Source organism: Pseudophryne corroboree, chromosome 1, assembly GCF_028390025.1.
Source record: "Pseudophryne corroboree isolate aPseCor3 chromosome 1, aPseCor3.hap2, whole genome shotgun sequence".
Classification (NCBI taxonomy): domain Eukaryota; kingdom Metazoa; phylum Chordata; class Amphibia; order Anura; family Myobatrachidae; genus Pseudophryne; species Pseudophryne corroboree.
Window position 1 is genome coordinate 742582440 of NC_086444.1, and position 13948 is coordinate 742596387.

The 13948-nt window shown below is 48.3% G+C and overlaps 1 protein-coding gene across 2 annotated transcripts in view; it reads right to left on the minus strand.

The window, feature by feature from the left end:
- The window catches only part of LOC134941996 (tyrosine-protein kinase ZAP-70), a 220095-nt gene that overhangs the window by 66661 nt on the left and 139486 nt on the right, over positions 1–13948 (minus strand). For both annotated transcript variants that reach the window (XM_063932145.1, XM_063932147.1), the window contains exons 4-5: positions 2282–2420; positions 321–402 (exon numbers count right to left, since the gene is read on the minus strand). In XM_063932145.1, coding sequence (XP_063788215.1) covers positions 321–402; positions 2282–2420 — 221 coding nt within the window. The remainder of the gene's footprint in view (positions 1–320; positions 403–2281; positions 2421–13948) is intronic.

Consider the following 13948-nt stretch of genomic DNA (forward strand, 5'->3'; position numbering starts at 1 on the left):
TTGTGGGAGGAAACCGGAGCACCCGGAGGCAACCTACACATGCACAGGAAGATTATGCAAACTCCACATAGTTAGGGCAATGGTGGGTATCGAACTCATTGTTGTAGGCAGTATTGCTAACCATCACACCCTTTGTACTGCCCAAATGTTTTTAGGTTGTTAGTTTGTTTAGATTGTTTAGTTTGCTATTCCAGGCTCAGATAAGCTTACACTGTCCTTTCATACAAACAAAGCATTCAGGTCACTCTTGTTATACAAATAGATTATAAAGGCATACGTAATATGTTGTAACAAATGCTTTTACTTTTTCTATGACTCACCAGCTGATGTGCTGCCATTGGGACAGGCCTCCCTTAGGGCAGTTATAACCCCGTCACATTTCAGTTTTAGATATTCCACTAGCTTTACAAAATACAAGAAAGAGAGTAACAATAAAAACAATGCAGCCAAGCAGAGGTAAAAGGTCTATGCAGCCATAGGACCTCATTTAGAGCAAAGCCAGCTAAAGGCCTGGTTCAGAGGTGGATGCAGTGGCAATATGCATTCTCTTGGCCAATGTGTTTTCTACTGCACATGTCCCAAATGTCTGTGCACAGAGAAGCAGCACAGACTCAGATGCAGGGTCTGGGTATTATAGTCGGCATTACAGTGAAGTGGGCGGTGACAAAGCCGACACGGGCATGTGGTGGGCATGTTGCTGAAAGGGGCTGCCAACGGAGATTGAGAATTTAGGGCTGGCGCAGATTTCCATGGTGGGACTGATGGGCAAATGCAGCAAAAGATGTGGCCACATCTGCGGTCACCTCTGAATCAGGCCCAAAGTTGCTCCTGGACTAACCATGCACAAGATCTAAAGAGATGTACACAAACATGTTGGTTTGCTTACATCTCCAATATTTTGAGATCTGTGCATGAGCAAATCTCCGTCTGTAACTACAAATGCAGTGCCCTCTAAGTTGCTGCATGATTGACATGCTGCGGCTTTTTGGGGGAGAAGAAGGGGTGACGACAGCCAGCGTTCCAGAAAGCGTGGGCGTGTTGCACCCATTATGTGGACATGCCAAGGCCAGTTCCTGGGTGCAGCTTCACTGGCCCCAGCTGAAAACAATGGCCATTCTGAGTAACCTGAGGGTTACTCAGATGGCCTATGGTCATGCAGAGAGATCGGATGCAGCATCTTTAGATGCAGCAGTGGATGAGAGAAGCCAGCGGTAGGCATTTATTTACACAAGACAATTCCTCTGGCAAGAGCATATTTTAGCTGTGCTTCTGCATTCATCTCTAACTGAGGCCATATGTCCTGACTCAGGGTGTCAAGAATATTTGTAGTCAATAACCAACTACATGGCTGATTCTGAGTTGGGAGTAAGCAATAAAAGTAAGTAACTTTATTTCTGGAACAAAACACATTTCAATGGAAATTTATTATTTTTACATGCCGGGTAAATATTGGCTGATTTTACACGTAGCCCACAAATGGATTTGTATTTGAGTTTGGACAAATGCCTCTCATATCCAGCGTTGGCACCTACTTACTTTAAGTAGAGGGGCTGCCACTACCCACAGACCAGAGAGAAGAGGAGACAATGAGCCCCAGGTACCGGCACCTGCTCAAAAGATCAGGCAGGTTTCATGACTGGCAGGTAGGACTGCTAACAGGACGCCACTGCCAGTCACAGTGAAGCCAGTGCAGTCACAGATTGCATCTGGCTTCGCAGACACTGAGAGGGGTAGCAGATTTTACCTGGAGGGGGGGCTACCTCAGTCCTGCAGCTCAGAAGGTAAAATCTGCCACTGCGTATATATAAATCTCTCTGCACATTTTCAACATGCCCTACCTGCAGACAGCATGGTTTTCCCAAGGTGCAAAGTTACTTGCTCTTTTGGTTTGCTTTAAGGTGCATACACACTGACCGATTTTTCCCTCTGCCCAGCAATGTCAGCGGGGGTGAGCAGCTTTCCATAGCAGGATGCTATGGAAAGCCGCTCACCCCGCCGTTCATCTACTGGTAATACCAGTAGATGAGCGGCTTACCAGTAGATGAACGGCGGCCATCAGCGATGAAGTGGGAGCGCACATTAGTGCTCATCGCTTGTGCATACACACTGGGCGGCTTTGAGCTGAAAGCAGCTCAACACACCAAAAGTGAGCTGCTTTCAGCTCAGAATCGCCCAGTGTGTATGGGCCTTTACTCCCAACTCAGAATCCTCCTCTTTGACTATAATTTGACTTTATTCTTTTTTTTTTTTTTTTTTTTTTACATGTACTGCTGTGACTTACCTGCCACAAAGCATCAAACTTAGTGCCTTCAGGAATTGAATATTTCCCAGACTTGTCATGTTCAATCTTATAATGGTAGATGGTTTTTCCATACACTACTGAGAGGGCAAAAGTGCCTGATTCTTTCCTCTCCCTAATACTAAAAGAAAAGATAAAGAGGTCAGCCATTAAAGTAATCTGTAAAGCTATACAGGCTAATTATTGGTCAATATTATATTTACTAAAATAATGTGAAAAGGTGTGCTTTCACACTCTTCACATTATTTTAGTATAACCAGAATGTATTAAATGGCAATTAAATTTGCATTCCAAATTGTATTTACCATACTTCTAATGTGAAATGCAATCTGCCCAAATTTGCTAAAAAAAAGAAATAAAATGTAAACAAACACCAGAGGGAGCCCTGTGATAATACCACTATCTTGAGATAGCATTATCTAGGTTTCACTCTGATTCCCTGACTCCTGCTAGTAGTGAAGGCTGTGTTCAGATCTGGCCCTTGTGATCAGCCATGCGTGTCTGACAGATTCACAGGCTTATCACTATGTGAAAAAAGAAAAATTTTGAATATGTATGTATATGAATAAAGACCAGCTTCTGTGACTAGGGGCACTGGCATTCTGTGACCAGTAAGTGGTAACCACAGACTGATGGGGAAAGTTACTAAAGTTTGGTTTGGTGAAACCACCATTTTATGTGCATATGTATTTATGGTCAGTTTTCAAACCACCAGATTTCCTAAAGGCAAAGCCACAGGAGAATTGCTGCAAAATCTCTCCTTTACGAAGAGTCACATCAGACTTCGCCATACTAATATTTTCTTAAATGGTAAGAATATTAAAAGTGAAATTTATCAAGATGTGGTTTAACGAACCGCTGAAAAAACAACTAGAAAAGAAAGGTGATTGTGAAAGGCAAGATAGCTCTCATGCTGTTTCAGCTACAGATCTGGCCTCACACATCCAGCCTCAATACACCATGCAGTGCGAGATGTGGGGGTCCCATGTAACTCTGCTAAGGCTGGTATGCACAAGGAGACTGTGCTTATTGATTTAATATATGACATTTCTAATTTGTGTGTGTCTGAGCCTGTATACGGAGCAGAACAGAACTTGTATTGGAAAAAAGACGCGGCCGCTACATTGTAGAACTTTGTTTAAGGGGGGTACTCACGGAGCGATATTCTAAGCAATCTGACTAGATTGCTTAGAATATCGGCATGATCGCTCCGTGTGTAGCCCCCTCAGCGATAGCGATGCGCGGCCCCGCACATCGCTATCGCTGCTGCTAGATTGGCCTGCATGCAGTCCAATCTAGCGGGTCGCTCACTTCACCCGCTGGGTGAAATGAGCGGCCCCCCGTCTCCCCCCCGCACGCTCAGCACAGATCGCGCTGTGCTGAGCGGCAGGAGAGATGTGTGCTGAGCGGTTCGCTCAGCACACATCTCTCCTGCATCGGCCCGTGGGTACTGGGCTTAACAGACTCAAAAAGACGCCCAATGCTAGAAGATTCTCACACGACCTTGTGTGCTAAGAGGGGCTGTTTGGCGAGATTGCAGCAAAGATGTATAAGAACACATCCGTACCTGGACATTTAAAACATAATTGAAAGTCCAATACAATTTAATCATCATTATTTATTGATTTGGGGCCAATAATTAGTAATGTGTTGAGGCCGGGCTAAATCACTTGAAAATATTAAGGAGGATTAATGTATAATCATACTTAGAGAGCAATATTATTTTATAATTATATTAAGGGATAAATACACTTTAATTGCTAATGACGTTAATCCTAATTTATTTAAGATGAGGGCAAACAATATTATTTCATGATGAGGGCATTATTTATAGTGCACATTTGCAGCACCTAAGCACCAACATGTATACGGGAACTAGGGCATACTGGGGGAGATGTGCCGCAATAACACTTCCTGCTTTGCTTATTGCCGAGGTAAAGCAGGAAGCCACACTGACAAGATGTACTAACATCTTGTCTGCCGGAGTGGGGGTGTGAAAACTTCCCCCTATGACAATCCCTGCCTAAGTACACAGCGCATCAGCTTAGTGTCTCCCTACCTGACTCTAGTGCGCCTGTGCGATATCTTGCTGCTATAGCAAGACCTCACATGCAGCCAGGAGCTGGCAGCCGCAGCAGCCAGGGACAGCACTGTCCCAACTGTGGTGTATGCTGTCGAAATCAATACCTGCAGGTGTCAGAACAGTCTGCGCCACTGACCTTTCTTACATTGTCCCTGTACATCGGCATGCTATCTAAAAGATAGCAGCGCCTGTCACTTGCTATCCCCTGCCGCTGTCATACATGTGGGGAAAGTGCTATCAGCGCACATAACGTGCAGTGATACCACTTCCCCCATAACGAAGGGTAATACATTTACCCCACTATAACTGGTTGTGCCACATGTGTGAACTATAAATGGGGCATACAGTACATCAGGAAATAAAAAGTGTTGACCTTATCATAAATAATAAGATATTACTCACCGGTAAATCTATTTCTCGTAGTCCGTAGTGGATGCTGGGACTCCGTAAGGACCATGGGGAATAGCGGCTCCGCAGGAGACTGGGCACAACTAAAAGAAAGCTTTTGGTCTAACTGGTGTGCACTGGCTCCTCCCTCTATGACCCTCCTCCAGACCTCAGTTAGGATACTGTGCCCGGAAGAGCTGACACAATAAGGAAGGATTTTGAATCCCGGGTAAGACTCATACCAGCCACACCAATCACACCGTATAACTCGTGATACTATACCCAGTTAACAGTATGAACAATAACTGAGCCTCTCAACAGATGGCTCAACAATAACCCTTTAGTTAAACAATAACTATATACAAGTATTGCAGACAATCCGCACTTGGGATGGGCGCCCAGCATCCACTACGGACTACGAGAAATAGATTTACCGGTGAGTAAAATCTTATTTTCTCTGACGTCCTAAGTGGATGCTGGGACTCCGTAAGGACCATGGGGATTATACCAAAGCTCCCAAACGGGCGGGAGAGTGCGGATGACTCTGCAGCACTGAATGGGCAAACTCTAGGTCCTCCTCAGCCAGGGTGTCAAACTTGTAGAATTTAGCAAATGTGTTTGACCCCGACCAAGTAGCTGCTCGGCAAAGTTGTAGAGCCGAGACCCCTCGGGCAGCCGCCCAAGAAGAGCCCACCTTCCTCTCGGAATGGGCTTTTACTGATTTAGGATGCGGCAGTCCAGCCGCAGAATGTGCAAGCTGAATCGTACTACAGATCCAGCGAGCAATAGTCTGCTTTGAAGCAGGAGCCCCCAGCTTGTTGGGTGCATACAGGATAAACAACGAGTCAGTTTTCCTGACACTAGCTGTCCTGGAAACATAAATTTTCACGGCCCTGACTACGTCCAACAACTTGGAAGCCTCCAAGTCTTTAGTAGCCGCAGGCACCACGATAGGTTGGTTCAAATGAAAGGCTGATACCACCTTAGGGAGAAACTGGGGACGAGTCCTCAATTCTGCCCTATCCATATGGAAAATTAGATAAGGGCTTTTACATGACAAAGCCGCCAATTCTGACACACGCCTGGCCGAAGCCAAGGCCAACAGCATGACCACTTTCCACGTGAGATATTTTAATTCCACGGTTTTAAGTGGCTCAAACCAATGTGACTTTAGGAAATCCAACACCACGTTGAGATCCCAAGGTGCCACAGGAGGCACAAAAGGGGGCTGAATATGCAGCACTCCCTTAACAAAAGTCTGAACTTCAGGTAGTGAAGCCAGTTCTCTCTGGAAGAAAATCGATAGAGCCGAAATCTGGACCTTAATGGATCCCAATTTTAGGCCCATAGTCACCCCTGACTGTAGGAAGTGCAGAAAACGGCCCAGCTGAAATTCCTCTGTTGGGGCCTTCCTGGCCTCACACCACGCAACATATTTTCGCCAAATGCGGTGATAATGGTTTGCGGTCACTTCTTTCCTAGCTTTAATCAGTGTAGGAATGACTTCCTCCGGAATGCCCTTTTCCTTCAGGATCCGGTGTTCAACCGCCATGCCGTCAAACGCAGCCGTGGTAAGTCTTGGAACAGACAGGGCCCCTGCAGCAGCAGGTCCTGTCTGAGTGGCAGAGGCCATGGGTCCTCTGAGATCATTTCTTGAAGTTCCGGGTACCAAGCTCTTCTTGGCCAATCCGGAACAATGAGTATAGTTCTTACTCCTCTTCTCCTTATTATCCTCAGTACCTTGGGTATGAGAGGAAGAGGAGGGAACACATAAACCGACCGGTACACCCACGGTGTCACTAGAGCGTCCACAGCTATCGCCTGAGTGTCTCTTGACCTGGCGCAATATCTTTCTAGCTTTATGTTTAGGCGGGACGCCATCATGTCCACCTGTGGCCTTTCCCAACGGTTTACAATCAGTTGGAAGACTTCTGGATGAAGTCCCCACTCTTCCGGGTGGATTTCGTGCCTGCTGAGGAAGTCTGCTTCCCAGTTGTCCACTCCCGGAATGAACACTGCTGACAGTGCTAACACGTGATTTTCCGCCCATCGGAGAATCCTTGTGGCTGCTGCCATCGCCGTCCTGCTTCTTGTGCCGCCCTGTCGGTTTACATGGCGACTGCCGTGATGTTGTCTGACTGGATCAGTACCGGCTGGTTTTGAAGCAGGGGTTTTGCCTGACTTAGGGCATTGAAAATGGCCCTCAGTTCCAGAATATTTATGTGTAGGGAAGTCTCCTGACTTGACCATAGTCCTTGGAAGTTTCTTCCCTGTGTGACTGCCCCCCAGCCTCGAAGGCTGGCATCCGTGGTCACCAGGACCCAGTCCTGTATGCCGAACCTGCGGCCCTCTTGAAGATGAGCACTTTGCAGCCACCACAGCAGAGACACCCTGGTCCTTGGAGACAGGGTTATCAGCCGATGCATCTGAAGATGCGATCCGGACCACTTGTCCAACAGGTCCCACTGAAAGGTTCTTGCATGGAACCTGCCGAATGGAATTGCTTCGTAGGAAGCTACCATTTTTCCCAGGACTCGCGTGCAGTGATGCACCGACACCCATTTTGGTTTTAGGAGGCCTCTGACTAGAGATGACAGCTCCTTGGCCTTCTCCTCCGGGAGAAACACTTTTTTCTGTTCTGTGTCCAGAACCATCCCCAGGAACAGTAGACGTGTCGTAGGGACCAGCAGTGACTTTGGAATATTTACAATCCAGCCGTGCTGTTGTAGCACCTCCCGAGATAGTGCTACCCCGACCAACAACTGCTCCCTGGACCTCGCCTTTATCAGGAGATCGTCCAAGTACGGGATAATTAAAACTCCCTTTTTTCGAAGGAGTATCATCATTTCGGCCATTACCTTGGTAAATACCCTCGGAGCCGTGGATAGACCAAACGGCAACGTCTGGAATTGGTAATGACAATCCTGTACCACAAATCTGAGGTACTCCTGGTGAGGATGGTAAATGGGGACATGCAGGTAAGCATCCTTGATGTCCAGTGATACCATGTAATCCCCCTCGTCCAGGCTTGCAATAACCGCCCTGAGCGATTCCATCTTGAACTTGAATTTTTTTATATATGTGTTCAAGGATTTCAAATTTCAAATGGGTCTCACCGAACCGTCCGGTTTCGGTACCACAAACATTGTGGAATAGTAACCCCGTCCTTGTTGAAGGAGGGGCACCTTGACTATCACCTGCTGGGAATACAGCTTGTGAATTGCCTCTAGCACTGCCTCCCTGCCTGAGGGAGTTGTTGGCAAGGCAGATTTGAGGAAACGGCGGGGGGGGAGACGTCTCAAATTCCAGCTTGTACCCCTGAGATACTACTTGAAGGATCCAGGGATCCACCCGTGAGCGAGCCCACTGATTGCTGAAGTTTTTGAGACGGGCCCCCACCGTACCTGGCTCCGCCTGTGGAGCCCCAGCGTCATGCGGTGGACTTGGAGGAAGCGGGGGAGGACTTTTGCTCCTGGGAACTGGCTGTATGCTGCAGCTTTTTCCCTCTACCTCTGCCTCTGGGCAGAAAGGACGCGCCTTTAACCCGCTTGCCCTAAAGGACTGTACCTGATAATACGGTGCTTTCTTTGGCTGTGAGGGAACATGGGGTAAAAATGCTGACTTCCCAGCTGTTGCTGTGGAAACGAGGTCCGACAGACCATCCCCGAACAACTCCTCACCCTTATAAGGCAAAACTTCCATGTGCCTTTTAGAATCTGCATCACCTGTCCACTGCCGAGTCCATAACCCTCTCCTGGCAGAAATGGACATTGCACTTATTTTAGATGCCAGCCGGCAAATATCCCTCTGTGCATCTCTCATGTATAAGACTGCGTCTTTAATATGCTCTACGGTTAGCAATATAGTATCCCTGTCTAGGGTATCAATATTTTCCGACAGGGAATCTGACCACGCAGCTGCAGCACTGCACATCCATGCTGAAGCAATAGCTGGTCTCAGTATAATACCTGTGTGTGTATATACAGACTTCAGGATAGCCTCCTGCTTTCTATCAGCAGGCTCCTTTAGGGCGGCCGTATCCGGAGACGGTAGTGCCACCTTCTTTGACAAGCGTGTGAGTGCTTTATCCACCCTAGGGGATGTTTCCCAACGTGACCTATCCTCTGGCGGGAAAGGGTACGTCATTAGTAACCTTTTAGAAATTACCAGTTTCTTATCGGGGGAAGCCCACGCTTCTTCACACACTTCATTGAATTCCTCAGATGGAGGAAAAACTACTGGTAGTTTTTTCTCTCCAAACATAATACCCTTTTTTGTGGTTCCTGGGGTAACATCATAAATGTGCAACACATTTTTCATTGCCTCAATCATGTAACGTGTGGCCCTATTGGAAGTTACATTAGTCTCATCGTCGTCGACACTGGAGTCAGTATCCGTGTCGACATCTGTGTCTGCCATCTGAGGTAGCGGGCGTTTTAGAGCCCCTGATGGCTTTTGAGACGCCTGGGCAGGCACAGGCTGAGAAGCCGGCTGTCCCATATTTGGTATGTCGTCAAACCTTTTATGTAAGGAGTCGACACTGTCGCGTAATTCCTTCCACATAACCATCCACTCAGGTGTCGGCCCCGCAGGGGGTGACATAACATTTATCGGCATCTGCTCCGCCTCCACATAAGCCTCCTCATCAAACATGTCGACACAGCCGTACCGACACACCGCACACACACAGGGAATGCTCTGACAGAGGACAGGACCCCACAAAGCCCTTTGGGGAGACAGAGAGAGAGTATGCCAGCACACACCAGAGCGCTATATAACACAGGGATGAACACTATAACTGAGTGAATTTCCCTTATAGCTGCTTATATATATACTGCTGCGCCTAAATTTAGTGCCCCCCCTCTCTTTTTTACCCTTTGTGGCTTGAAACTGCAGGGGAGAGCCTGGGAGCGATCCTTCCAGCGGAGCTGTGAGGGAAAAATTGCGCCAGTGTGCTGAGGGAGATAGCCCCGCCCCTTTTTCGGCTGACTTTCTCCCGCTTTTTTATGGATCCTGGCAGGGGTATTTTTCACATATATAGCCTCTGGGACTATATATTGTGATTATTTGCCAGCCAAGGTATTAATATTGCTGCTCAGGGCGCCCCCCCCCCCCCCCCCCCCCCCCAGCGCCCTGCACCCATCAGTGACCGGAGTGTGAGGTGTGCATGAGGAGCAATGGCGCACAGCTGCAGTGCTGTGCGCTACCTTGTTGAAGACCGAAGTCTTATGCCGCCGATTTTTAGGACCATCTTCATGCTTCTGGCTCTGTAAGGGGGACGGCGGCGCGGCTCCGGGACCGGACGATCGAGGTCGGGCCCTGTGTTTGATCCCTCTGGAGCTAATGGTGTCCAGTAGCCTAAGAAGCCCAAGCTAGCTGCAAGCAGGTAGGTTCACTTCTTCTCCCCTTAGTCCCTCGTAGCAGTGAGTCTGTTGCCAGCAGATCTCACTGAAAATAAAAAACCTAAAATATACTTTCTTTTCTAGGAGCTCAGGAGAGCCCCTAGTGTGCATCCAGCTCAGCCGGGCACAAGATTCTAACTGAGGTCTGGAGGAGGGTCATAGAGGGAGGAGCCAGTGCACATCAGTTAGACCAAAAGCTTTCTTTTAGTTATGCCCAGTCTCCTGCGGAGCCGCTATTCCCCATGGTCCTTACGGAGTCCCAGCATCCACTTAGGACGTCAGAGAAAAATGATTTACTTCTAGTTTTATTAGGCAACTACTCCTTTCTGGCACAGTAAGCTTTATGTTGAATTATACTAACAGTAACAGCATATGAACAGTTATACAGTATACTAAGTTGGTTTGGGATAGAAACAGGGACATTTGTGATGCTATTTAGATCCCTATTTGTCAAATAAAGTAAAAACAGCATCTGGCTTTTTCATTCAAAACCTGTGAGCAATAATCAATAATCATGTTACTGTATGTATGCCAATGCCTTTCTTTTTACCTCACAACACATTCATAGGCAAATTCAGGGGACCACTATAGCAATTGTATATAATACAATTTTACTAGAGCTGCATGTTTTAAAGATCTCCTCAGTATTACAAATAAAATAATTAGCAATACTGGTAGATCTTTAAAAATGTGTCAGCCAGTAGTGTGCACCAACTAGGAGATCTGTAAAACATGCACTGTTAGGGGTGCTCTGCTATAGACCATCTATATGGTTAGTTATAATTACTGTAATGTGTACATACTATCCAGGGCAGAGCCGGATTAAGTCGCTGGGGGGCCCGGGGTACTTAAAACAGTGGGGCCCCTATTCAAGAGAGGAGGAGGAGGACTGGGGGGTGGGATGTCACTCACATACCATCCAGTGAACGAATTGCGCTCCCGTCCCCGCCAACCGCACAGACAGCAGAGCGACGGATCAGCTCTCCAATCATGTATGAATGAAGCAGCCTGCCGCTCAGCCATTGGGGCAGCCTACTTCACTCATACGTTATTGGACAGCTGAGCCGTCGCTCAGCTGTCCTGTTTGTACGGCCGCCGCTGCAGTGCGGACGGGAGCACAACACCACAGATCGGATCGGAAGAGAGATCCGATCTGTGGTGTGCAATGGCGGAACTAGAAAATGGTGTCCCAGGTGCAACAATACGCATTGGGCCCCCCTCCCATATTAAAAAAAGGGAAAGCGCGTCACCCAAAAAATTGTGTTTTATCTCACTGAAAAGTGGTGTCGCCACACAATAGTACTCCCAATTTACGTTACGCCACACAGTAGAGAGCCTTATACATGGTACGTCACAGGATTTGGTATGATATACCGATGGACGGGATGCCGTCGGTCATAATACAGACAGCGGCATCCCAACCATCAGAATACCGACAGCCCCCCAGAAAGTACTCTAACCCTCCCCTGCCCCCTACCCTAACCCTCCCCGGTGGTGCCTAACCCTAACCCTTCCTGCTTGGTGCCTAACCCTAACCCTTCCTGCTTGGTGCCTAACCCTAAGCCCCCCCTTCCCGGTACCTAACCATCTCTTTGCCGTCCCTGCACCCTAAACCCCCTTGTAATACCTAAACTTAATCTCCCACCCACTGTGGCAGGAGGCGAGCGCGTCCCTCTAGAAGAACGTTGAAGATTCCAGGCATTGGTATTTTAACGCCGGAATCCTGAGCTCCGTCAGTATTTTGATGCCGGCATTATGAGCCGTATACACGTTCCCTCGGACAGTAGAGACCCTTATACATGGTATGCTGGTGTCTACCTTATGTGCATACCAACATTTACTACCAGGAATGTGAGATAGATAGATAGATAGATAGATAGATAGATAGATAGATAGATAGATAGATAGATAGATAGATAGATAGATATTGATGTAGCCAGCCTCATCTTTGCTGCGATGTGTAAGGCATGGGCGAACGCATCGCGGCAAGCTGCAGTAAATGCCGTGCTGTGGCTAGTTGCACCCGTTTGCTCCATAGAAGTCTAAGGGGGGTGTTCAATTAGTGCCGATTTTTTAAACTAGTCGAAAAAGCGGCAGTTTCCGCCCGTATGTAGGTCGAATTCACATTCGACCTATTCAAAGCACGTTCCGATTTTCGACTTGTCAAAAAATCTGCCTGGTCGAAAACCACGTGGATCAGCAAATTAGCCGCCAACATTAAACCCGAATTAGCGAATTAGCCGCCACATGAAACACGTGGATTTCGACAAAATCCACGTGTTTTGTCGAATTTCCGTGCGTTTCACAGTTTTTTGGTCTATTCGACCCCCCAAAAAAAGGCATGGAGAAAACGGTGCAAAACACAGTCGAAAACTCCCGCTATTGGCTACCAAACGGTCGAATTAGTGCCGATTTTCCGGCTTTCGGAAAACTCGGCACTAATTGAATATCCCCCTATGCCTCAGACATGGGCACACTAGTCATGAGCATGGCTATATCTGTAGATATCGATATATGTACTGTATACACACACATAGTAAAACACACACATTAGAATACATATATACACACACACCCATAGAGAAAAAACACCCACACCTACAGCTAAACACACATAGCAAAACACATATATACACACAAACACACACCCATAGGAAAACACATACACACACTAAACACCAATAGCAAAACACATACACACACACCCATAGGAAAACAGATATACACATACACACCCATAGCAAAACAAACACACAAACAGCTAAACATACACACACAGCCAGCAAAACACACACACCCTTGTATTTACAGTACATGTTTTTTCTTTATCCACAACTTACTTTGCTGCACCTCCTGGCTCTGGCTCCCTGGTTCCGGCAAGGCTCTTCACTGCAGGGGGTGAGTGCTGACGTCTCCAGTGCACACACTGCTGCCCTGTCAGTGACTCTCCCTCCTCCCTCCCGGCCTCCCCCTTCTCCCAGCATGCAGTCACAGACAGTGGACAACACAGAGGCAGCAGGAAACTGATAGCTGCTGCAGCAGCGCGGTGCCGAGTTGAAGGGTGATGAGATCACCCTTCTCACTCACTGGTGACGTGTCCTGTGTGCAGACTACCTTCTTTGTCAGGGCCCACGGCGCAGCGGCAGGCAGCGTATAATGAGTCAGGCTGACTCATTACATTGCTGCCGGCTGTGGGCCCCTTCATAGCGCTGGGCCTCTGTGCATTGCACTGGCTGCCCTGGCGCAAGTTCCGCCACTGGTGGTGTGGCAGGGGGCCCTTTTGGGAAGGGAGGCCGGGGGTACGTATCCCCGGGACCCCCCCCCTTAATCCGGCTCTGGTCCAGGGCATACTTACCTACATTTTGGCTGCTCTCTGTGGGAGAGAGCAGCCAGGTCAGCTCAGAGGGCGGGCAGGGGAGGCTGTGACGTCGTGGAGGGGGTGGGCCGGAGGTGGGATGTGGCGGAGCGGGGGCGGAGCAAGGGCGGGGTCATGACGATGCCTCTTTTAAACCACGCCCCCCACTCTGTAATGCCGCGATCACCGGCAATACACGGTAGGGGGCGTGGCTATGATGACGCGATTCAGCAAGAATCGCGTCATCAACTGCCCGGACCGCCCACTTTACACACTAAATGGGCGGACGGGCAGGGGGGACCCCACGAATCGGGAGACTTGCCTGCTCTTCCGGGGAGCCGGGAGGGTCACCCGATTTTCGGGAGCCTCCCGGCCATTCCGGGAGAGTAGGCAAGTATGGTCCAGGGCAGTCTCTACATTCT